The sequence below is a fragment of the Xenopus laevis genome, chromosome 1S (assembly GCF_017654675.1).
Source record: "Xenopus laevis strain J_2021 chromosome 1S, Xenopus_laevis_v10.1, whole genome shotgun sequence".
Classification (NCBI taxonomy): Eukaryota; Metazoa; Chordata; class Amphibia; order Anura; family Pipidae; genus Xenopus; species Xenopus laevis.
In genome coordinates, this window is record NC_054372.1 from 189,418,686 (window position 1) to 189,445,605 (window position 26,920).

At 40.7% G+C, this 26,920-nt stretch overlaps 1 protein-coding gene across 1 annotated transcript; it reads right to left on the reverse strand.

Moving 5' to 3' along the window:
* Positions 1-452: 452 nt before the first annotated feature.
* On the reverse strand, positions 453-22,651 carry sec11c.S (SEC11 homolog C, signal peptidase complex subunit S homeolog). Its single transcript, NM_001096286.1, is given in 6 exon segments — positions 453-748; positions 2,503-2,560; positions 11,894-12,013; positions 14,504-14,653; positions 14,985-15,094; positions 22,537-22,651. Coding segments are annotated over 6 exon segments (534 nt in total). The 5' UTR covers positions 22,579-22,651; the 3' UTR covers positions 453-694.
* Positions 22,652-26,920: the final 4,269 nt, after the last annotated feature.

A 26,920-nucleotide genomic window follows, 5' to 3' on the forward strand; every position in this document is an offset into this window, starting at 1 on the left:
GAGACCGCTGGATCATTTGCTCTTGGAACAACATCCTGACGGTACTTCACCATAGAGTACCTTCATGCTACACGCTTGAATAATTACCTCTCCTGTGAGTAGAGCCAATTCTCCATATAACTGCACTTTGAGAAGTTAACACACTATATAGCGTATACTTTTTCCTTAGGAACGGAGGCACTTTAACACTAGCGCACCGAACCTGTCTTTTGCTATAATTTACACCTGGATAAGAGGGTCCGCTTTTTTTTTTTTTTTTAATTGTCGCTGCTTCACTTTATAATTCAGATTTAGCACGGAGTTTTCCTATACAACTTGTTTGCAGATGGTCCCCTGAGGTTTTGTATTCTTTCTCTGTATCAACCAATTTGGAAGGGATGGAATTTATTAATATAACAAATAAGTGCACTATAATAATAATAATAATAATAATAATAATAATAAGAGGCAGCTGTTATTTGTTGTTTTATTAGGTCATATCGTAAGAAAAACATTTTACATTGTTTTATAAAATGTCGACCGAGTTCATGTACAATGAAACCGTTATCTGAATAAATACCTAAAACATGAGTTTTTTTTATTTCCAGAACCGTTCCCAGCTATTTGTTACGTTATTAAAGGGAAGAAAATGCAATATATATTAGTTATATTAGTCTGAATGATGCCTTGATTATTCTCACGCCTTTCTCCAGTGTTAGGATTCACGCTTTAAAAGTACAAAGGCGCCCATAATGGCCAAAACCGCATACTAAAAAAAAAAAGAAAGAAAGAAAAAAAACAAGGTTATTTTAGGAAATAGGACAGAAAAATCCAACACGGTGAAAAGGAAATCACTACACCCTGAATATCTGCCATGGAGATTTGACTTGGGCTTCAGCATGTTTGTTGCCTACATGGTCAATGGTCTGGTTGTCCTGACTTTGGAGAAATATTCCTTTGTAGGTACCTAGTTTAGCCTATCATTTTAAACCATACACAACCACTATTATGAGTCAGTCGCACCATTTTCAGTCATGTGTTGTGACACTGGTCTGTGCATGGGTGTAAAATAATGTCATATTCCCATCTGCTCAACACGTGATTCCAGAAGGTGTTGGATAAAATCTGCAGGACACAAATACCAGCAAATGGGCTTTAACTTTCAAATGCCTTTAACTTTATAAATGCAAAATATGGACAGAAGAATTTCTCTGCCCCTGTTCCTAAATACTCCCAACAACCAATTGTTACTCATCACACAAAATATTAGTTGTTCTAGAATACTCTCATGCCTAAACGTTCCAGATTCCTGCAATATTAAGTCCATACCAAACATCTTTCACAAGTAATGTTCCCATCCACTTCCATAGGTAAAAAAAAGCTTCCTCTTTAAATCCTCCCACACCTAAAAGTTTGAAATTACTCTCATAGGTTAAAGGAGAAGGAAAGGCCTATTTACTTAGGGGTGTCAAAAGTAAGGCACCCCAAGTGATCGTATTTACTTACCTGAAACCCCGGGCCGGTGCTCCTATTAGCAGAAAACTGCACTGGTCCAGTGATTCCTCTAGTGAGCACCACGGATTGCTCGGCTTCCTTCTTCGACTTTCTTCAAATTCCCCGGGGCAGACACATGTGCAGTAGAATGAAATAGCCGACTTCTTCATAAGTTCAGCTTTTCACGCTACCCGTGCGATGAAAGAAGAAGCCAGAAGCCGATCGCTCCATGGTGCTCGCTGGAAGAACCACTGGACCGATGCAGATTTCTGCTGATAGGAGCACCGGCCCTGGGTTTCAGGTAAATATATACATCACTTGGGCCTACCTAACTTTTGCCACCCCCAAGTAAATGCAGCATTTCCTTCTCCTTTAATGTTCCAGACCTCTGCAAAGTTAGATGCTATAGATCCCTGATGCTCAGAGCTTTTCTAATGCCCTTCAGCATCCAAACATGAAACATGAAGCATATCTAAATAAGCAGACACTATGGATTTCATTCCCCTTCCACAATTGCATTGTCCTACAACCTTCTAGACCTAAAGAAGCATATCTAGATATCGAGCTCCCACTGCTATATTTTACAAATATAGCTAGAGGATCCCATCAAAGATGGTTCCAGGGTAAAAATGGCTCTAAGAGCCGAATTGTAACTACATCTGTAGGTAGGGTTGCCACCTTTTCTGGAAAGAAATATCGGGCTTCCTATGTATTTATCTTTTTTCCCTATTAATAACATTGGGATCAACCATCATTTTTACCGGCCAGGCCGGTAAAATACTGGCCAGGTGGCAATCCTATCTGTAGGGCCATGGCTTACACACCTATACCCTGAAATTTCTATTATTGCTCTTTCCAAATATTGGTACTAGGAAATACCGGTAAAATCGATTACAAAGGCTTAAGTGTATACATTTGAAGCGGATTTAGTAGAAAATCCTTCAGTGATGATGTAACAATGGGCAGGATTTAAAAAGATTGGAATCGTAGTTGCAGATAAAGGTTTTTGAAGTTGGTTTTGCTTCCTACCTTAAATTTTGGGTAATCGTTCATGACGATAGTAACCATACCAACATATGGTAAAAACCTGGAATGAAACAAGATAAAGTGTGTTAGTATTTCAGAACATAACTGTAGCAATACTGTATATTGGTAAATGCACTTTTGCTGTTTAAATTGGATTAATAAAGGGACAGTATAAGGAAAGGTTAATAACAAATGCCGAAAATGGTCCTAATGGAGAGAGAATATTGATGCAATTCATAAAGGTACTTGTGAGTGAACATGTTCGTGCACTTCCACAAGGTTGCCCATGCATCAATTCTCCCTCATCTGATAAATTGTGCACTACTGCGCTAATTGGTACTGGGGAACCCTGACGCAACAGCCACTCTGGAATTACAGCAAACTTCATAGTCCCCAAAGCAGGTTGCAACAATGGGAGCACTGGAATTCTACCCAGTGATAAGAACTGGGATACCATAGTTACATAGTTAAATTGGGTTGAAAACAGACAAAGTCCATCAAGTTCAACCCCTCCAAATGAAAACCCAGCATCCATACACACACCCCTCCCTACTTTTAATTAGATTCTATATACCCATACCTATACTAACTATAGAGTTTAGTATCACAATAGCCTTTGATATTATGTCTGTCCAAGAAATCATCCAAGTCCCTCTTATAGTCATTAACTGAATCAGCATCACAACATCACCCGGCAGTGCATTCCACAACCTCACTGTCCTGACTGTGAAGAACCCCCTACGTTGCTTCAAATGAAAGTTCTTTTCTTCTAGTCTAAAGGGGAGGCCTCTGGTACGGTGATCCACTTTATGGGTAAAAAGGTCCCCTGCTATTTGTCTATAATGTCCTCTAATGTACTTGTAAAGTGTAATCATGTCCCCTCACAAGCGCCTTTTTTCCAGAGAAAACAACCCCAACCTTGACAGTCTCCCCTCATAATTTAACTCTTCCCTCCCTCTAACCAATTTAGTTGCACTTAGTCTCTGCACTCTCTCCAGCTCATTTATATCCCTCTTAAGGACTGGAGTCCAAAACTGCCCCCATACTCCAGATAAGGCCTCACCAGGGACCTATAAAGAGGCAGAATTATGTTTTCATCCCTTGAGTTAATGCCCTTTTTTATACAAGACAGAACTTTATTTGCTTTAGTAGCCACAGAATGACACTGCCCAGAATTAGACAACTTGTTATCTACAAAAACCCCTAGATCCTTCTCATTTAAGGAAACTCCCAACACACTGCTATTAAGTGTATAACTTGCATTTATATTATTTTTGCCAAAGTGCATAACCTATACACTATCAAATAATTACAAGGTTGAACTTTTCAATGGTTGGAAAGAGGTGTCCTTCCCTGTTTAGATGCACAGCATTGAGATTATATTCAGTCCATTAACAAAGGCTCTTCCAACTGTAGAATGGGCCCCCTACGGAACCCAAGGCAACAGATGGGCTGAACATCAGAATAAAATCTGAGCCAAGTGCTACTTTGCTGGACTCTCGGGACACTATACCAAGGCGACTGCGGCTGAGGTAATATTTTAGGTTACTATAGCCTTATGGACTATTTTGGGTATATAATTCTCCCTTCATTAGGACATTGACCCAAGCCAATGACAGTAGCACCTCTTGTCTCACATACATAATACATGGCTTGATACTTATTTAAATTCAGTGAGTAGCCCAGAGATTCCTTCTCCAAATATAATGTAACGTGGTCCCTGAGCTGGAACACCTGACAAGCAGAAGCACAAACAAGAGTTTAGAATTTTATGTCTCATTAAACCTGCGACACAGCCACATCTCAGCTACATGGAATTACTCTTTCCTTCTCGCTGCGGTTCCCTTAATGAATGGACAGAACAAGGTAAAAGGAACAGCAATATTTGATGTTGTTATCTCCTGGAATGTCAGGAAACCTTCATTTCCTGTACTGTTGGATATAATATACGAATATTACTGTAGCCTGTACTGTCAATGATACAGATTATACTGGAACTCCACTTAATGTCTGTAGATGTCACAGAAAGGTTTGGTGACTATATAAATGCACGAGGCTGCTGTTCCTGCAACTCAGAGGCTTCTATATCCTTTAAATGAAAACTAATGGATATTTAATTTCTCATTTTTCATAAAAAGAGTTTTATTAATGGATACACTGAACCAATAGAGAGAACATCAAAAATATTATAAAGAGATATGTAAGAAAGAATATACAAACGTGAAATTTCCTTTTGTTCGAAATACAATACACAAAATACATAATATTCTCATACGGGCGGTTCCATCTAGTATCTTACAGTAGGCGGTACAATATATATATATAATACACAAAAGCCATGAATATCTTGTAAATTATATCCTTATAAACGGTGAATAGTGATGCCATCAGTTATAAACAGTGAGTAGTGATGTAATTTCTGTCACATGACTCACTAAAACTTGTGTATTATAATAAATAAAGTACCCCCAGTTGTAAAATATGAGGATATTATAAGTTACCTTGGAGTTCCATGACCTGTATAAAAACACTCGGCCTTCGGCCTCGTGTTTTTATATGGTCATGAAACTCCTCGGTAACTTATAATATCCTTATATTTTACAAGAGGGGGTACTTTATTCACTATATATATATATATAGATATATATAGATATATATCTATATATATATATATATTTATACATAGATAAGTGATTTATGCTCTCAGAACTGCTCAGTGACTTCTAATATCCTTATTTACAGTAGGGGGTACATTATCCCTTATAATACATGAGTGGCACTGAGAGTTCCCTGTATAACTCAGCCTGCAGCCTTGTGCCTTTATATGGTCACAGAAAAACCCCTCAGTGACTTCTAATATCCTTATCATTTACAGTAGGGGGTACATTATCCCTTATAATACATGAGTGATACTCAGAGTTCCCTGTATAACTCAGCCTGCAGCCTTGTGCCTTTATATGGTCACAGAACAACCCCTCAGTGACTTCTAATATCCTTATCATTTACAGTAGGGGGTACATTATCCCTTATAATACATGAGTGATACTCAGCGTTCCCTGTATAACTCAGCCTGCAGCCTTGTGTCTTTATATGGTCACAGAACAACCCCTCAGTGACTTCTTATATCCTTATCATTTACAGTAGGGGGTACATTATCCCTTATAATACATGAGTAATACTCAGAGTTCCCTGTATAACTCAGCCTGCAGCCTTGTGCCTTTATATGGTCACAGAACAACCCCTCAGTGACTTCTAATATCCTTATCATTTACAGTAGGGGGTACATTATCCCTTATAATACATGAGTGATACTCAGCGTTCCCTGTATAACTCAGCCTGCAGCCTTGTGTCTTTATATGGTCACAGAACAACCTCTCAGTGACTTCTAATATCCTTATCATTTACAGTAGGGGGTACATTATCCCTTATAATACATGAGTGATACTCAGCGTTCCCTGTATAACTCAGCCTGCAGCCTTGTGTCTTTATATGGTCACAGAACAACCCCTCAGTGACTTCTTATATCCTTATCATTTACAGTAGGGGGTACATTATCCCTTATAATACATGAGTAATACTCAGAGTTCCCTGTATAACTCAGCCTGCAGCCTTGTGCCTTTATATGGTCACAGAACCCCTCAGTGACTTCTAATATCCTTATCATTTACAGTAGGGGGTACATTATCCCTTATAATACATGAGTGATACTCAGAGTTCCCTGTATAACTCAGCCTGCAGCCTTGTGCCTTTATATAGTCACAGAACCCCTCAATGACTTCTAATATCCTTATCATTTACAGTAGGGGGTACATTATCCCTTATAATACATGAGTGATACTCAGCGTTCCCTGTATAACTCAGCCTGCAGCCTTGTGTCTTTATATGGTCACAGAACAACCCCTCAGTGACTTCTTATATCCTTATCATTTACAGTAGGGGGTACATTATCCCTTATAATACATGAGTAATACTCAGAGTTCCCTGTATAACTCAGCCTGCAGCCTTGTGCCTTTATATGGTCACAGAACCCCTCAGTGACTTCTAATATCCTTATCATTTACAGTAGGGGGTACATTATCCCTTATAATACATGAGTGATACTCAGAGTTCCCTGTATAACTCAGCCTGCAGCCTTGTGCCTTTATATAGTCACAGAACCCCTCAATGACTTCTAATATCCTTATCATTTACAGTAGGGGGTACATGATACCTGAGTGATACTCCACATTCCTTTAAAACATTACCCTTGCATACACTCACATGCTTACACATGCAAAGTCATAACAGGGACCTTGCACATTTGCATCACAACTAACACAATTGCAGGTCGGCTGTTGTAGTTCTGAAGGGCCCTTTAAGTATCTGGAAATGCATTCAGATAGATATGAAGGTAAATCTTTTCTGCTTGAATGGCCAGAAAGCATTTAAGAAGAAGTTTCCTTTTTTTTTTTGGTATTTTAAGCAAATTTAAGAGGCACAAAAAGCAGTATCCGAGTATCCCTGAGCAACTGTCTTCACCTCCCTCTGCATTAGGTACTGAACCGAAAATATATGCTCCATTTCTGCCTGGAATTTTCCATGTAACGTGATGTTATGATTACTGATGTGGAGAATACACAGCAGCTTCCGACCTGCCCCGGCGCTATAGTGCTTGCTGGGTGCTGATCAATGTTTCATGGCCGGCATACTAAATATACTGTCTCTCTTCAGATCAGACTGCTGAGCGCTGGGAACATGGGGTCTCTACACGAATATTCACTGAGCAGTAAAGTGGTTAATAAAAGTGATTAAAGAGCTTTCTCCGAAGTTTGTGCTGAGGTTGGCCGAGTTACACGCTATTAATTCTCCTTTTTGCCCTTTTCTGAAACATATCTTTTTGTGACTCCCAACTATCAAGTTGTGAGAGGAGAGAGACTGCCTTTTTATTCCGTTGGAATCTCAACTGAGCCAGGAAGCCGAGGCAGCAAATGACTTGAATCGTTTTCCTAGGGCCGTTTTCCTAGGGCCAGCAGTTTCTACCACTTTACCCCCAGAAGCTTCTCATCCATATTATTGATCCGTCTGTGCTTCGAAATCAAAGACCCGCAATGATACAAGAGCTTTATCTGAGAGATCTAGTTGTTATGTGTTTAATAGGACGCAGAGAGTGTTGAAAGCAATTTAGTACCGGACACTGAGACCAATGGGAGACGAGAAGGGGCAGCACTGGGATTCCTATGCTAAGCAAATGAATGAATCCTATGCTATGAATGCAAAAGAAATGTCCTAGACACAAAAACGCAAGGAAAATTCAGCAGGGCCAATTGTTTGCAAAGTGCAAACAATTGGCAAAATCTGCTTGCACTTTATCTTGCATTCATCCCTCCCATGAATACAGTAGTGCCTGAAATCTGCAGCACTGTATTCATGTGTGATGGGCGGGGGGAGGCACCCAATAATGGTGAGTGGGTCAGGAAAACCTTAAAGGGATACTGTCAGGGGAAAACATGTTAATAGTGTTACTCCAGCAGACTTCTGCACTATAATCCGTTTTTTGGCATGGGGCTAAACACATCAGTTTCCCAGGTGCCAGCAGGTCATGTGACTTGTGCTCTGATAAACTTCAGTCACTCTTTACTCGGGGATCCCCAACCAGTGGCTCGCGAGCAACATGTTGATCACCAGCCCCTTGGATGTTGCTTTTCGTGGCCACAAAGGTGCTTATTTTTGAATTCCAGGCTTGGAGGCAAGTTTTGGTTGTATAAAAAACAGGTGTACTGCCAAACAGAACCTCCTGTAGGCTGTCAGTCCACATATGGCTACTACATTGCCAATCACAGGCACTTATTTGGCACCCCAGGGACTTTTTGGTGCTTTTTGTTTCTCCCCAACTCTTTATACATTTAAATGTGGCTCACAGGTAAAAAAAACAACAAAAGGTTGGAGACCTCTGCTTTACTGCAAGTTGGAGTGATATCACCTGCTCCATTCCCAGCAGCCAATCAAAAGAACAACGGGCAGCTAACCAGATACACCTCTGCTTAAGATTTGCATTGCTAAAGGTGCTCCCTAGCCCAACCTAGTGGTGGACATGAGGATAGCACTCAAGCAATAAAAACCATATTTTTCTACTGCTTGGGTGCTATTTTCATGTCTGCCACTAGGCTAGACTAGGGAGCAGGACCTAGGTTGTGTTAAAATACAATGGGAAGGGGAGAAACAATCACTGCCTCAAAGCGGTTCCATCCTGCAGTGCTGGCTCCTTCTCAGAATCAGGCAAAATGCACTGAGATGGCGCTTCCACCCCAATATTAAAGCTAAAAAAATTAATTTGTTGGTTCAAAAATAAAATTCTAAATGGCAGAGTGAATTAAAAAGTAAACCATAAAAAATCATGACGGAATCCCTTTAAACCGCACCCAACCCCACCCCATAAAATGTTGCTACTGTAAGACCCGCATCTGATCCATAGTTCGATAGCGTCATTTTGCTGTATATGCTTCTTTTGTGTGCGCTACAGGTTTCACGGGTCTGATCCACACCCAACCCTAAGCTGCACAAGTTGGCCAGATTTCAGACCTGCCCAACCGGTGGTCAACCCACGGGTCACTGTTGGTTTCGGGACAATCCCAGCACCCACCCCCTAATTTAGGGAGTGAGCTATGGCAGGTGATAATAACAAGACTGCCCCCTGAGCCTGTTGGTGCTGCACGTTGGATTTTCAACGCAACTTGCAGAGGATAATCAGACCCAGGACACTTTTTAGAATAAGCAACGAGGTGAGCTTTTTCTCCCCTTAGTTGCACTTGCACCTGGGGTCCCTGCAGATCATATGTGATATTATTTACTTGCAATGCAAAGTGTTCCTTCCCCAGAATTAAGAATTAATATCATGCACCCTTCTTCAGGCCAAAATCTTCCCCTCATAGAGTGACAGATGGATGTCACAAATGGAAAAACTTATTCCTGCAGAAAGTGACAAGTATGACATTAGCCTTAAAGAACCCTGAAGATATATATTCTCCTTAAAGGAGAACTAAACTTTTAATATGGCTAAAAAAGCCATATTTTATATAGTGAACTTATTGCACGAGGCGTTTCAGCTTGTCAATAGCAGCAATGATCCAGGACTTCAAACTTGTCACAGGGGGTCACCATCTTGGAAAGTGTCTGTGACACTCACATACTCAGTGGGCTCTGATTGGCTGTTGAGAAGCTAAGCTTAGGGCTCGTCACTAATTATCCAGCAGAAAATGAGCTTCCCCTGTAATATAAGATGATGCTACAGGTTTGCTGATTATAAAATTCTGATGCTAATTGCACTGGTTTCTGTGCTGTCATGTAGTAATTATGTGTATTAATTACTAATCAGCCTTATATTGTGACATTTCTATTCTATGTGTACTGTATATTGTGAGTGGGTCCCTAAGCTCAGTAAGTGACAGCAGCACAGAGCATGTGCAGTGAATCAGCAGAAAAGAAGATGGGGAGCTACTGGGGCATCTTTGGAGACACAGATCTTTACTGCTAAAGGGCTGTGGTTGCCTTGGGCTGGTACAGAAGCACAAAACATAATGTACAACATTTCTAGCTTCTTCTTTAGTTAAGCTTTAGTTTTCTTTTAAGGCAGGTGGGTCCTGCATATTGCACCTCATTCAACAAAGTGAAATAATTTCACTTTGTTGAATGAGGTGCAAAGTGAAATAATTTCCTTTGGTCATGCTGTACCGTCCTTAATTAAATGAAAAAAAAAAAAATTCTATATATATATATATATATATATATATATATATATATATATATATATATATATATATATATATATTTTGGGTACATATGCAATAGCATTTATTATACTTATATATATACTTTAAAGCCTTTAGAGTGCTCCCACAACCTCCGTGTTTTGATTTTGTATATTTAGCCGGAAGCTGTGGCATAGCTTCAGTGGTTGTAGCACCCCATACCCCCCCTTTAAACTAGTGGTGATCCTATGCTTTTAAAATTGTTTGTTTGTTTGGGGAATATCTCTCCTTTAAAAGCCTGATTGCTGACTGGGGAGGATTTAGCCCTCAGTGAAAAAACAGCGTTCAACGGACATTGATTACAGGTAATGCTAGAATGCACATAAAAATAAAACAAGTTAGGGACCGCCATTCGGGGTTTACCTTGACGTGGTATGGTGGCTTATCAATTTTATGATCATAACTTTGTAACAAAATAACCCCTGTTTTGGGTACATATGCAATAGCATTTATTATACTTATATATATATACTTTAAAGTTTAAAGCCTTTAGAGTGCTCCCACAACCTCCCTGTTTTGATTATATATATATATATATATATATATATATATATATATATATATATATATATATATAAATATATATATATATAAATATATAAATATATATATATATATAAATATATATATATATATATATATAAATATATATATATATATATATATATATATATATATATATATATATATATATATATATATATATATGATACACAAAAGCCATGAATATCTTGTAAATTATATCCTTATAAACGGTGAGTTCTGATGTTATCAGTTATAAACTGTGAGTTCTGATGTCATTTCTGTCACATGACTCACTGAAACTTGTGTATTATATTAAATAAAGTACCCCCAGTTGTAAAATATGAGGATATTAGAAGTTACCTCGGAGTTCCATGACTTGTATAAAAATACATGAAAATATGGTCATGAAACTCCTCGGTAACTTATAATATCCTTATATATCTATCATATATGCTAGAAAGAGGTTTTTGTATAAAGGAAATCTGAATACGGGTTAATAATGCCTGCATGCTGGGTTAAATGAACTGCAATCCATATCATAAATGGCATTGTTAAAGCTACATCCAATCCGCTAATAATGTGCCATGGAATACACAGTGCAGCAATTTCTTTGTAATTAACAATGGGTCTCGGGTGCCAGAACAATATACTTAAGGCTCTTTAACAGGGAACATGACATTAGTTACACAGTGGCTGCCTTTGAACGGCCATTTATTCTTTCTAACACTTTGCAATCCATGGAATACAGTTGCCGATCCCTGCAGTAAGTCCAAGAACCGCTACATTTATCTACCTGATTCATCCAGAGCCAAAGTTACAAATACGTGAACGTTACAATATAATTCTGTATTTTGCTGAAATGCCAGAATGTGGGAGAATTGACTCAGTACAAACAGTAGTGACTGTATCCAGACCTGGAATAGACTAGTCTCTACTCACAGACTCCAGACTGATGGCAGCTGTTTGGGGCACAAGAGGGGACTGTAAATGCAGCCCTAAGCTAATCACTGCCTCTGCTTCCAGATATAAATGAAACGTTCTCATTAACCAATAGCCTAAAACCCATTCCGCTGATGGAGACTTACCCCCTCGCTCTCCCCACAACATCTTTCTTTTCCAGCCAACTTTGCCCTTCCTTATATAAGCCTCGGTCATCGACTTCATTGTTGTCTCCTTTAGTGAGGAATTTGATATCTCCATTTTCCCTGAAAAAACAAGAACAACATTACAAATTTCTGTACTCGTTAGAAGAATAAAGAAGTACTGAAATAAAAATTAAAAGGGAAGTGGAGTGAATATTTACTCCTCTATCATTTAATCCAGCCATGCCCAACATAACTAGAAGGATACCTTGTATTTAGGTTACCAATCTTACATTAGGATTTGAATTTTGTGCTATCCCTGCTGTGGAAACTACACATTCCAGCAAACAAGTTGATCCTTTCTTCCTTGGTGAGGTTGCCAAATGGACAGATCTTTATCTAATATGGCTGCTTATTCTCTGGGACAAACCAGGAAAGAATCAGAATGGGGTCTAAGGAGACCATCAACACAAATCTAGTCCATTTTCAGCCAGAAATCAGTAAGACAGGCCATTATTGACATGGGTCTATAAGCTGCCAATTTCTTCTGGAGAGGTCAATCTTTTATCTGCCTGTGAGTTGCCATCTTAAGACAACCCTATATAGGATATCTATACGGACTACACATTTGATCGTCTGGAGCAGTGATCCCCAACCAGTGGCTAGTAAGCAACATGCTGCTCTCCGACTCCTTGGGTGTTGCTCCCAGTGGCCTCAAAACAGGTGCTTATTTTTTAATTACTTGCTTTGAGGCAAGTTTAGTTGCATAGAAACCAGGTGTACTACCAAAATGAGTTTCTAGAAGGTTGAAGGTCCACATAAGGGCTACCAAAAAGCCAATCAGGCCTTATTTGGCATCCCCAGGAACATTTTTCATGCTTGTGTTGCTCCCCAACTCCTTACATTTGAATGTGGCTCAGGGGTAAAAAAGGTTGGGGATCCCTGCTCAGGAGGATCTGATAATCTGTCTTCCCTTAAATAACTCAGCTGGAACTGCTCTTATGAGAGTATCTTCCCAATTTAGCAGTCAACTCACTAAACGCAAAAGTCACATTTTCCCCATAGCAGCTTTTGGCACAATCCATCAAATCACTTAATTAATCGCTCCATTAAATCCCATGGTTCTGTTTTGGAATTCATTTTCCTGTTAATACTTCACCAAATTGGAGTATCTTACATTTACTGCTATCAATTCTACCTTCTGCTTTAACCACCCAGACTTGGAAATCTCCACTTCCACTGGGAAGTTTTGGTGGTCTGACCAATGCAACATTACCCAAATCCGACAATTCTTCTATACATAAACTCTTTTGTGTCCCTCACGATTCCCTCGGCAAACTCCTTTGTGGTCACTATAAACCAGTGATACCCAACCAGTGGCTCAGAAGCAATATGTTAACTCACCAACCCCTTGGATGTTGCTCTCAGATGCTTACTTTTGAATCCCAGGCTTGGAGGCAAGTTTTAGCTGCATAAAAACCAGATGTACTGCCAAGTAAAGCCTGCTGTAGGCTGCCAGTCCACATAGAGGCTACCAATTAGCCAATCACAGCCCTTATTTGGCACCTCCAGGTACTTTTATTTATGCTTGTTTTGCTCCCCAACTCTTTTTACATCTGAATGTGGCTCACGGGACCCCTGCTATAAACTATAACTTAACTGCAAAAATTACAGTTTTAGCCTATTTTTATTGCTTCTATCAAACCACAGTAACCATACAAGCTATTTGTAGAATACCCCGCTGCTATTGGAATAAAGCAACAATTCAAACATTATAGATCCTTCAAGTAAAAAATATCTTCGATTCAACAATTACCACTTATTGTTCCACCCACACATTCAAATGTTAATTCCTGTTATCCAGCATGCAGAACTACATAATTTTCCCCATAACTATGCAATCAGTACAAAAAGACAACAATAAATTCCACAGGATGAAGTCTGAGCACAAGGCTTATGTCACAGTGGGTGTTCTGAAGAAGCTCCCATGTGCAGCCAAAATGCTTGCTGCTTCCCGCAGGATGATTCCCACTGGCATAAACTGGAGGGTCTCTGATTCACCAGAGCTTAATTGAGGTGGCACAGCTCATTCTACTGATGCCAATATGAAAGCATCCACAACAACTTGGTGGCTTTTTTTTGCAACAGAAGTCTTAAAACACAAGACCCTGAACTGTATTTCATGGAAATGCTTTGAGCCCAAAGGCAGCCCTTTTCACATAATATTCCGACTCATGATCACAGAGACCAGTGGAGTGGCTGGTGCACTTTAGAAACCAAAGGAGTGTTCTACAAGCAAATAACTGCCTTCTTCTGCTATGCTGAAAAAAGCTTGGATGGAGACTTGTGCTTAACAAAGACAGTAATATTACATTTGCTGAGCATAAAAATAACCATAAATGACTTTAATGTAAAGGGGACTAAACAAAACGCCTCCAGTCAGGATTTTGTGCATAAGTTGCAGGGCTAGCCTAGAGCTGCCACTTAGATTGTATGTGGAGCCCCCCATAAAAATAAATATATAGAGGTAATGAATTTATTTAAGCAAATAAAATCTCATAAATACTGTACACAGACCTTAAAAATGTCATGAAAAGTTAACAAACATCTTACTTTTCATGCACTTTGATGACTCTGTGAACGATGGGGATGTCTCTGCCTTCCACTTTAAACACTACAATTTCTCCTGCGCGAATGGGGTCTTCCTGGAAGTTTGTCAGGAACAGCAGATCCCCCCGATGGAAAGCTGGCTCCATGCTACCACTGCGGGGGAAAACAAGTCACAAAAGGTAGGGTTGGACATGAGTTACAAAGTGAAAAGCGACGATCACAGTGTTGGGATGCCTCTGTGGGCCACAAAGTTTAGCCAAATGGATTTTTCATCCTATCCAATCGAAAAGCTTACATATTTCTGTGACAAAGTTGAAATGATTTAGATTTACACAGACTATTAGACATGAGCTAAGCCAAGGTTTGATTGCTTGCTATGGATGATGAACTGGGGTTCCAACCAGGGTCTCCAGCTTGAACCTAGACCTAGAAGTGCAGCCCAGTTCCTAGTAAATAAAAGTTATATATATTTCACGGCACGTACCTTAGCACGACGACAATTGGACTCTCGCTTCCAGTCACCACAATAAGACCTTTCCATATCATTAGAGCTGAAGATACTATCATGGCAAAATTCAGAACCTGGTAGTAGAGCTGCACAGACACAAACAACGGCAAAAAGGTTATAGATAGAAATATAAAGAGAGAAATAGAAATGAGATAAATGGAGTGTTTTATGTGCAGTTCTTTTTAGATAAAGGTGATACATAAGCTGTAGACAATTTAGGGAAAAGTGAGATAAGGGTGTAGAAAGTTCTATATAGTTATGCTAAGCCTAGTACAGTGTGAAAGAGAATACAATTCTGTATATGCAGATTCCCATGACTTGGATGGATTCTTATCTCAAAGCTAGACTTGATTACTAGTACCCTGGCCTTTAGGGCAGAGCCACCTGTTTGTCTGTAAGAGCAGTTCTTTGTTTTTATGTGCTGTTTAGCAATAACTTTATGATCTCCCACTGGTAACTCCCTTTTTACAAGTGTGATCTCTTTGTTCAGGGTTCTGACTCTTTGTGAGTTCAGAATCCATAGAGCTTGTGCCAAATAAACTTTGTCTTTTACCTCAAGGGGTCGCCGATTCCTGAAATTCCATGACAAATGGTTGCCAAACTGTGGGAGTGGGAGCACTCTGAAAGCCAGTTAACATTATATTTGTAAACAATACCTGCAGCCATAACTCCAGTTTGGGTGGGGGGTTCATGAAGGTAAGATTTGTTTTCAAACCTTAATTGCTGTTTATAATATTCTTGGATCTATGCTGAATCAGATATACAGTAGCAATATTTTCATCACACCCTTGTTATGGGGGTCTGGATCAAACAATGGAGTATGAAAGCCTCGGAATCTGAAACTTCAAACTACAATTTGTTTTTTCTGATATATTGGTCACTCAATAATAGAGAATCAGTAGCAGACAACCAAAGGAACAGCGGCTGGCTCTGTCTAATAAATCCCCCAAAGCTCTGCAGTATCAATGGCAAATCTAGGTCATTTGCTCTGCAACGGATATCATCGTGTTCACCTGCCTTGTTACTGGCCCAAAATACCAGGCAGGTTGTCATGATGGCGTCTTGCAGGGGTGTATGGGATGTGCTGGGGGATCTGGGACCTTCATAAAAATACAGCAAGGACAAATAAAGATTCAACATGCTCCAACTGAAACCAACAAGCCTTAAATAGGGGAACTATCGCGAAAAACAATGTAATATAACCTTCATCAGACTGAAATAGGGATGCACTGAATCCAGGATTCGGTTCGGGATTCGGCCAGGATGCTGCCTTTTTCAGCAGGATTCGGCTGAATCTTTCGCGAAGGATTAAGCCGAATCCAAAATAGTGGATGTGATGCATCCCTAGACTGAAATAAGAAACTTTCTAAATACAATCAATATTATGCATCATTTCTTAAATAATCAAGTTTATCTTCATTATTCCTCTCTCAGCATCTGTTTCTCTTCATACAGAAGTTGGGTGTCAGATATTCATTGACAGTTAGATCCAATATAATCTTATATGGGGCTTCTTTTGCCTAGAAGATGTATTAGAGCTCACTCTATTAAACTCACCAGACATCATGTCTCTCTACATGCAGAATTTGTGCAAAAGGCAGTTATTTTGTTAGATTTTGTTTGTACTGGAATCAGTTATTTGAGTGAGCTCTAATTCATCTGCTAGGAAAGGAGCCCCCCTATAAGATATATTGGATCTAACTGTCAATGATTATCCGACACCCAACTGCTGCATGAAGAGAGAATGAAGAGAAACAGATGCTGAGAGAGGAATAGTGAAGATAAACTTGATTATTTCAGAAACAGAACAGAATATTACGGATTGTATTTAGAAAGTTTCTTATTTCAGTATGCTGAAGCTTATATTAAATTTTAATTTTTGTGATAGTTCTTCTTTAATTGAATAAGAGCTGGGCTCACTTTCACACAATATTGTGGTTTTATTTTGCCCCTCTTTCCACCAAGCACGTTTTTCATCCCTTTAAAAGAGATAAGAAAAAACATTATTGTAGTTACCAATCGTCACTGTAACGCAGCAGAATGCATAGTAACTAGAAGTCAGGCCTTCGGAGATACGGCGACCTGCTAAGAAGGCTGTGACGGATTATACGGTACCGGCAAATTGCTCTGGGACAAGGTACAATTCCACAACTGCTGTTTAAAGAGCCTGAAAATATTAATTATATATATATATATATATATATATATATATATATATATATATATATATATATATATATATATATATATATATATATATATATATATATATATATCGGGAACTATGAATGAAGAATGAAGCCACGGAGTAGCGAGCTATGCCAAGAGACTGAAACAGGCAACGAGCCAACACATTGAATTATATAGTCACTCATTGACTTCCAGCAGTGCCCCCTCTGTGTCTGTCAGACGCACGGCTAACGGCGTGAAATGAATTACATCGTCTTACTGTACAACAAACATCATATTTAGCCGTACAGCTATTGGGGATTATTATAGAGCTGATAAAGCGATAGCTAGGAAGTTTGCACTCTGTAACCTGACTTACACTGCATGAATGGAATCATCAATGATAAATCTTTTTCCCTATTAAATAAAGCGTTTTGCTGGAATTTTTGTGCAAATTCTTCTCAACAAAACCAATTCTTACATTCTGACCCCTTTAATTAATGTCATTATTATTAAAATCTGCATTTGTTTTTTTTATCAGTGTTTGCAGATGACACAAAATTATCAGCCCAATTAATTCCATCCAGGATGTGGCACTTGCAACACGATCTTGACAAACTGGCAATCTGGGCAGCTAAGTGGCAAATGAGACTCAATTTTAATAAATGTAAAGTCATGCACCTGGGATGTAACAATACCCACTTATACCCTTAATGGGACTGCACTAGGCAAATCCATTATGGAAAAGGACCTTGGGAGTCCTTGTAGATGATAAACTTGGCTGTAGCAAGCAATGCCAGTCAGCAGCATCAAGGGCAAATAAGGTCTTGAGTTGTATTAAAAGGGGCATAGAGTCACGGGAGGAGGGGGTCATTCTTCCACTGTATAGAGCACTTGTAAGGCCCCATCTAGAATATGCCGTACAGTTTTGGTCTCCATCACTCAAACAGGACATTATTGTATTAGAGAGGGTACAGAGAAGGGCAACTAAGCTGGTAAAGGGAAAATCTTAGCTATGAGGAAAGACTGGCCAAATTGGGGATGTTCACGCTGGAGAAGAGGCGCTTAAGGGGTGATATGATAACGATGTATAAATATATAAGGGGATCATATAATATTCTCTCTAATGATTTATTTACTAGTAGGTCTTTCCAGCTGACACAAGGTCACCCATTCCGATTAGAAGAAAACAGGTTCCAGCTAAATATTGGGAAGGGGTTTGTTACAGTGAGAGCTGTGAAGATGTGGAATTCTCTCCCTGAATCAGTGGTACAGGCTGATACATTAGACAGGTATAAGAAGGGGTTGGATGGTGTTTAGCAAGTGAGGGAATACAGGGATATGGGAGATAGCTCATAGTACAAGTTGATCCACAGACAAGTCTGATTGCCATTTTGGAGTCAGGAAGGAATTTTTCCCCCTCTGAGGCAAATTGGAGAGGCTTCAGATGGTTTTTTTTTTTTTGCCTTCCTCTGGATCAACTGGCAGTTAGGCAGATAAAAAAAAAAAGGTTGAACTTGATAGACGTGTCTTTTTTCAACCTTACTATGTTACTATGTTTTTAGGTTCTCATGAGCCCACTAGCCATGTTCACCTTGGCTCTTACACACCAGCAAATCTGACCTGGTCCATGTTCTGGCACCGCCTCAGCTAGGCCAGATCCTCATACATTAGCTTCATCACGAACTCCTCATCAGGGCTCAAGGCTCTGTCACTATGTGAGTTACATTGGTTAACTCCTTTAGTTTAAAAACACATTTATTGGCTTCTACCTCATTGCTCAGTTAAAATGTTCATTTAAGGGAAAAGAAAAGGTTAAAACTAAGTAAGCTTTATTTAAATACACCAGTAAACCCTCAAAGTAATGCTGCTCTGAGTCCTCTGTCAAAAGAAACACTGCATTTTTTCCTTCTATTGTGTACTCATGGACTTCTGTATCAGACTTCCTGTTTTCAGCTTAAACCTCCAGGGCTTGGGCTTGAGCATGCTCAGTTTGCTCCTCTCTCCCTCTAATCTCTGCTGTAATATGGAGCTATGAGTAAGCATGGAGAGACTCAGGCAGGATGTAATGTCACACCAAGCTAATATGGCAGCTGCATATCCTAAACAAACAGAGAGCTTCTAGAGCTGTTTACTCAGGTATGGTAAAGCATTCTGCAAAATAAACAAAGTGTTATAGCTTGCCCTATTGTGACTAATCTACTGAAGCTTTCCTTCTCCTTTAACTTGCTCTTTTTGACTATATATATTTAAGTACCTTTCCAAGAATATCAACCACAGGCTAAAAAGTATAAATGAAACCAGAAGGGAATGCCCATGGCAATAATTTAATGACTGGTAAAACATGGGGCCAGGGAATGTCCAATGATCATATTTGCAGGCTACAAAATAACCAATGAAAAGAACCAGAGAGCCCTTGGACTAGGGATTCTTAACGGATCATATTCCAAAATGGGTCCCCATGCTGCTTATGATAGGTCACCATTATCTTTAATTATGAAATAAAGATCTTCCTTCTAGTGATGTGCAGGTCTGGTTTTTCCTGACCCGCAACCGTCCGCCACCCGCCCTCACTCCACCCGCGCGACTTCCTGGCTCCTTTTATAGACTTGCGCCGCCCTGCCCCACAAAAGAGGCAGGTCAAGCATGCGTGCGTCTATAAAAGTTTAACCCGGAAGTCGGAAGCCTCCATTTGTGAGGTCACGGGCAGGGAGAGCAGTCAGAAGAGCTCAACAAGCTCCTGCTCGCAACCCGGAAAGGGGGTGCGAGGTCAGCCCGAACCCACGGGTATCACTACTACTACACATCACTACTTCTTTCTATAAAATAAGGTGCATACCGGATTCCAAGCCAATTTTTGGTTCATACAGCCGATTCTCAGATATATACTGGGCCAACCCAAATAGCATGGATTTAGACTTAAGATGGCCATATAAGATTGGGCAGTTTTCTATATATCTGGCATGAATGACCAGTCGTGGACTGAGGATGATCAGTCAGGATGGAAAATATATGTTGGTTGGAAGTGAAGAAGAGCTGCATCTTGGAAAGAGCATTTTCTCTACCTTCTGTTCTAAGTATTTGGGCCAAACCTACACAGGTGCAAATGTGGCCAAGCACATATATGTCCCCTCGTTCTATATATCTGTCCACTGGGCCAGTCAGTTGTATACGGTGCGGGGGAGGCCCATATATGGCTACATTAAGGAGATCATTGCTGATATAAAGACACTCCTTTCCGTCGTTTCATGCCATTTTAACTCTCGGTTGTTAAATCAATCTAATGCTGGGCATGGGGGAAGGCATATTGTTGGCACCAGCAGTTCTGCACTGAAATGTGTTCTCGCAATATGTTGTCAAAATGCTAATTAACACAGTGACATTCTACATCAGTGTCTGCTTGCCCAGTGCTGGTCCAGCTGTAGCAAAAATACCCTGTATCATATCAGCCTGCTATCCAAAGGCTGTTCCCAGAGTACCCCACATTCCACAACTACAGGCACCATCTCTCCCTACTATACCTGCTATCCCACAGTCACACTCACTTCCCAGAGACTATTATCCCACTGTTACTATAGACACCATCTCTCCCTACTATACCTGCTATCCCACAGTCACACTCCCTTCCCAGAGACTATTATCCCACTGTTACTATAGACACCATCTCTCCCTACTATACCTGCTATCCCACAGTCACACTCCCTTCCCAGAGACTATTATCCACTGCTACTATAGGCACCATCTCTCCCTACTATACCTGCTATCCCACAGTCACACTCCCTTCCCAGAGACTATTATCCCACTGTTACTATAGGCACCATCTCTCCCTACTATACCTGCTATCCCACAGTCACACTCCCTTCCCAGAGACTATTATCCACTGTTACTATAGACACCATCTCCCCCTACTATACCTGCTATCCCACAGTCACACTCCCTTCCCAGAGACTATTATCCCACTGTTACTATAGGCACCATTTCTCCCTACTATACCTGCTATCCCACAGTCACACTTCCTTCCCAGAGACTATTATCCACTGTTACTATAGGCACCATCTCTCCCTACTATACCTGCTATCCCACAGTCACAATCCCTTCCCAGAGACTATTATCCCACTGTTACTATAGGCACCATCTCTCCCTACTATACCTGCTATCCCACAGTCACACTCCCTTCCCAGAGACTATTATCCCACTGTTACTATAGGCACCATCTCTCCCTACTATACCTGCTATCCCACAGTCACACTCCCTTCCCAGAGATTATTATCCACTGTTACTATAGACACCATCTCTCCCTACTATACCTGCTATCCCACAGTCACACTCCCTTCCCAGAGACTATTATCCACTGTTACTATAGACACCATCTCTCTCTACTATACCTGCTATCCCACAGTCACACTCCCTTCCCAGAGACTATTATCCCACTGTTACTATAGACACCATCTCTCCCTACTATACCTGCTATCCCACAGTCACACTCCCTTCCCAGAGACTATTATCCCATTGCTACTGAAGACACCATTTCTCTCTACTATAAAAGCTGTCACATGATTTTCTTACTGCTGACTTTTTATCATCATTTCAGTTACCCTGTGACAGGACAGTTGAGGAGCACAAGCTTACTGTAAAACAATGTAATACATTGTCTAGTAGTGCCATATGGTAACCTAAAATGGATTAAAGTGGATATTTGTTGAATGTAGAGTGGTTTAGGATACAGGAACACATGCAGAAGTATTTTACTTTGTTTTTATATACAATACAAACATGTAACTGTATAATTTCTTATTTTTCAAATAATATAAAGTAAAACCATAAGTAAGACAGCTTGGAACTGGGAGGGATAACACATATTTCCCTCTTTTACTACACACAGACAATGCCAAGCAAGTAAAACCATCTCTGAGCTATTTATGGCAGTATCACCAGCAGGGCTGCACCTGTCAGAGGCTGGAGGGCTGCACCTGTCAGAGGCTGGAGGGCTGAACCTGTCAGAGGCTGGAGGGATGCCCGACATGCTGGAATGAGCACTTGAGCAAATGATTGTGGCAGTATTATAATAAAGCTTAGAACTAAATGTCCATTATTATTCTAATAAGAAAGTTATGAAGTTAGTGGAGCAGGAGGAATAGCCAATGAGGGGGCAGCTATTGAGGGGCTTCAGCCAATGAGAAGCTGCGGTGGTTCTGGTGGGATAATAAAGTGCTAATTAATGAAGGGCAGTGAATGAACGAGGGAGCTGTCAATCAGTGGCTGCTGATTAATTAGAGAGGGATAAGGAGAGGACACGGAACATTCATTACAGGCTGTTTCTACTGCTTAGGGACAGTCCGCTGCCCGCGGATTTACTCACCTGCCTCTTGTTCATCCTCCGCAGGTCCCCGAACAGGTCCATGTTGGCGCTGGGCATACGGGGGCTTCCGAGGGGGACCCGAGACTGGGCGGCAGCTGCTGCCACTACACAACGTCAGGGGAATGGGAGGTGCCTGCCCGCCGCCAACATTCAGCCCTCCCTTCTGGCTTTTCGCTTCATCCATGTGGTTCTTTTTCATAGGGCGCCCGCAAAGCAGCCTGGGTCGTGTAGTTCCGAGCCGCCGCTTTACGCCGAAAATCTGGCCGTTTGAGACTACCAGTCCCGTCATGCACCGCGGGTCCCGCGCTGAATAGAGTTTTGCACGTTGTGTTGTGTCTCTGAGGAGCGCCTGCTTTGTCCCCAGGAGACCTGATGTGTTCCGGGTGGAGGCGGGGAATAAACACAGCGAGAGCCTGGCGCAGGGTTGTCAGGTTGGCGGGTGTCTAGTCAAATTGGGCTACTAATTTAAAGCCCTGTCTGGTTTTGAAAGTACAAACTAGCCAAGGTACGGATTTGGGCAACTGTTTGTACTTTCAAAACCAGCCAAAGTCTTTTCTTGCCCTAATATGCCGAGCCTGTGTCTCCCAATGCATTTTGGGTAATGTTGTTTTTGTTCAACAATTTGCTGAATGCCAAGTTTAATGTAAGACTACAGTACCCAGCATGCAATGGGACTGATTTGTGTAGAAGTCGGCAGTTGCCACATTTGGGGCTCTGTATCTAGGTTTGCCACCTGCATGCCTCCCAACTGTCCCTTTTTCGGAGGGACAGTCCCTCTTTTGACAGCTCAACCTGCAGTCCCTCCATTTGTACTGGAAAGTCCCTCTTTTCTCTGCCCTGAACAGCCAGAGAAAGAAACAACGTTTCTCACTTAATTGGCTTTTAGCAGAGAGCCCAGAACAGCTAACAGGTGCAAATTTTGTAAAACAACACGGTAATTAGGGGGTGTGGCCACAGAAAAGGGTGTGGCCAAAAAAATGCTGCGCTACGTGCGGAAAAAAATTTTTTGTCCCTCTTTTTACTTCCAAAATGTTGGGAGGTATGCACCTGGTCCGTATTTTACAGGCCTGGCTGGTAAAAACGATGGTTGATCCCAATGTCATTAATAGTGAAAAAAGATACATTTATGGGAAGACCAGTATTTTTTTTATGGAAAAGATGACAACCCTAACTACGTTTGCCACCTTTCTGGAAAAAAAATACGTCCTTCCTATAGATTTATCATTTTTCCCCTATTAATAACATTGGGATCAACTATCATTTTTACCAGCCAGGTGGCAACCCTAACCTCAGTCTCCCATCCCTCTTAAACATTCTTGCGTTTTCTGGTGACTCCTCAATTTCAGACAATTTTGGGCCAAAAATCTGCTGGCCACCAAAAAGTCTAGAGGTTGACCTGTTATACCAATATTTATTGAAATCGTATCTGAATTAGGGTCTCATGGGACCCCTATACCTCCTGGGCCCCCTCTGTAGTTACGCCCCTAGTGACGGGCAAATCTCTCCAATTTTGCTTCATGGAAAAAAATATGAAACAGTGAAAATGGTGTATTTTCACATTTATTTATTTACATTTAAGACTTTTTTTTCACTGCAGATATTGTGCTATTTTTTTGGGCTACTTTTCAAGTGCCTCTCGGATAGTTTTGGCGGGTTTTGTAGCCGACTTTGGCTGGTTTTGAAAATTATACCTGGCAACCCTGGCCTGGCGAGCCCTAGAAATATCCCGAGGCTGAATTTAGCAGCTGCCTTACACTAATGATTATTATAATATTATTATAGTGACCCGGTGGTACAGAAAGGGAGAAGTGAGTCCCAAGTGTCCATCCAGGGTTAGAGAACAGGGAAAATTAATTATCCGTGGGTCCTTCCTGCAAGGCCAGGGGCACCGTAACCAGATTCACAGGCTCTGGTTGTGTAGCGGCTGCTGTCACTATTAGGAGGAACATTACCTACATTCCCCCCAAGACTGAAAGATGAAGCAGGTTTGTATAATGTCGTCCCACACAGGTAACGCGTGACACGGGGCACATGGTAGAGAAGTGAGTGTCGTGTTGCTGAGCTGAGACATCTGTCTGTTCTCCAGGGCTAAAAGGAACATCTTGGGTGTGATTGATTTATCAATAAGAATTTAATTGGTTTCATTATTTCATATGTGCCAGCTGTGCCAGTCATTGTAATCCCTGTAGTTTTGGAGAGAGCCACCTGCAACTGCCACCACTCATTCTCTATATGTGTTTCAGTCATAGTGCTGAAAGCTCCAGTAAAGTCTGAATGTTTGTCATATAAAATCTAGAGGCCCACTAAGGTTAAGGATAAAGTGCCTTGTAACTATAACAACCCCTGTTCCTTAGCTTTGTGGTTGTGTAGTGCCATTGTTATGTGCAGACCATGTAAAGGGTAAGTTCTAATCTTGTCTCGTCTGAGCTTCTTTCCTTGGCTCAATTGCTGCATAATATCCCTGCTGTAGTATTCTACTTCTTCATGTTTTGCTGGTGTTTTTTCCACTGAACTCACCCCTTTTCGGATTTCTCATGTTCATATTTTTTTAATACCCCTGAATTTACCGTTTTAGAGCTAAAAATTGTGTTTTCAACAAATTTCTGTAAACCACAAAAAAAAAAAAAATCAATATTACTTAAAGGTGTTCTTCACCGTTGAGTTAACTTTTAGTATGATGTAGAGAGTGATATTCTGAGACAATTTGCAATGGGTTTTCATGTTTTATTATTTGTGGCTTTTGAGTTATTTAGCTTTTTATTCAGCAACTCTCCAGGCACCTGTTGGCTAAATATTTTCCCCAACCAAAGGTGCAGCTAATAGAGCTCACACTCTGATTGTCCCCTGCCAGCGCTAGGCCAACTGCACCAGGAGGGAGTGTACTAGTGCTGACAGGGGGCAATTTTCCCCCAACCAGAGTGTGGGCTCTATTAGCCCCTACCTTTGATTGGGAATAATATCTATGTATAAATATATAAAGGGATCATATAATAATCTCTCTAATGCTTTATTTACCAGTAGGTCTTTCCAGCTGACACGAGGTCACCCATTTCGATTAGAAGAAAAGAGGTTCCGCCTAAATATTGGGAAGGGGTTTTTAACAGTGAGAGCTGTGAAGATGTGGAATTGTCTCCCTGAATCAGTGGTACAGGCTGATACATTAGATAGGTATAAGAAGGGGTTGGATGGTGTTTAGCAAGTGAGGGAATACAGGGATATGGGAGATAGCTCATAGTACAAGTTGATCCAGGGACTGGTCCCATTGCCATCTTGGAGTCAGGAAGGAATTTTTCCCCCTCTAAGGCAAATTGGAGAGGCTTCAGATGGGTTTTTTGCCTTCCTCTGGATCAACTGGCAGATAGGTAGTTAAAAAAAAAAAAAGGTTGAACTCGATGGACATGTATTTTTTCAACCTTACTTACTATGTTACTATGTAATATATTTAGCCAACAGGTGCCCTTTAAGTGCTATGTGGTAAGAGACACAGTGGAAAGGAGATCTCTGCCCTGTAGAGCTTACAGTCTTAGTGGGTGAGTGGATAACATACAGGCACAAATTGGAGGGGAAAAGGGCACAAGGTGAAGGCATTGTCCATTGGCTACCAGGACTAGAATAATGATCGCTCCAAAAGGTAGACTTTTATTTTTTTTCTTGAAGAGATTAAGAGAGCACTCCTTACAGAGGAATTCAGGGATGGAGTTCCAGAGGTAACGAGCAACAAGATAGAATGAGACAAGAGGGGGCAGTGGATGTGGAATGGTGTGAAGAGAAGGTGGCTCTGAGAGGAGCAGAGAACTTACCAGGAACATACAGTGATATACTGTAGTTTATATAAACAAGCTGCTGTGTAGCCATGGGGGCAGCCATTCAAGCACAGGATATACAGTAGATAACAGATATGTACTACTATAGTTCATATAAACAAGCTGCTGTGTAGCCATGGGGGCAGCCATTCAAGCACAGGATACACAGTAGATAACAGATACTATAGACTATATACTATGGCTATAGAGCCATTATCTATATCTATTAACTGCTGTTTAACCTGAGCCTTTTTTCCCTTTTCAGTTTTGAATGGCTGCCCCCATGGCTACACAGCAGCTTGTGTATATAAACTATAGTAGTACTTATCTGTTATCTACTGTGTATCCTGTGCTTGAATGGCTGCCCCCATGGCTACACAGCAGCTTGTTTATATAAACTATAGTAGTACTTATCTGTTATCTACTGTGTATCCTGTGCTTGAATGGCTGCCCCCGTGGCTACACAGCAGCTTGTTTATATAAACTATAGTAGTACTTATCTGTTATCTACTGTGTATCCTGTGCTTGAATGGTTGCACCCATAGCTACACAGCAGCTTGTTTATATAAACTATGGTAGTA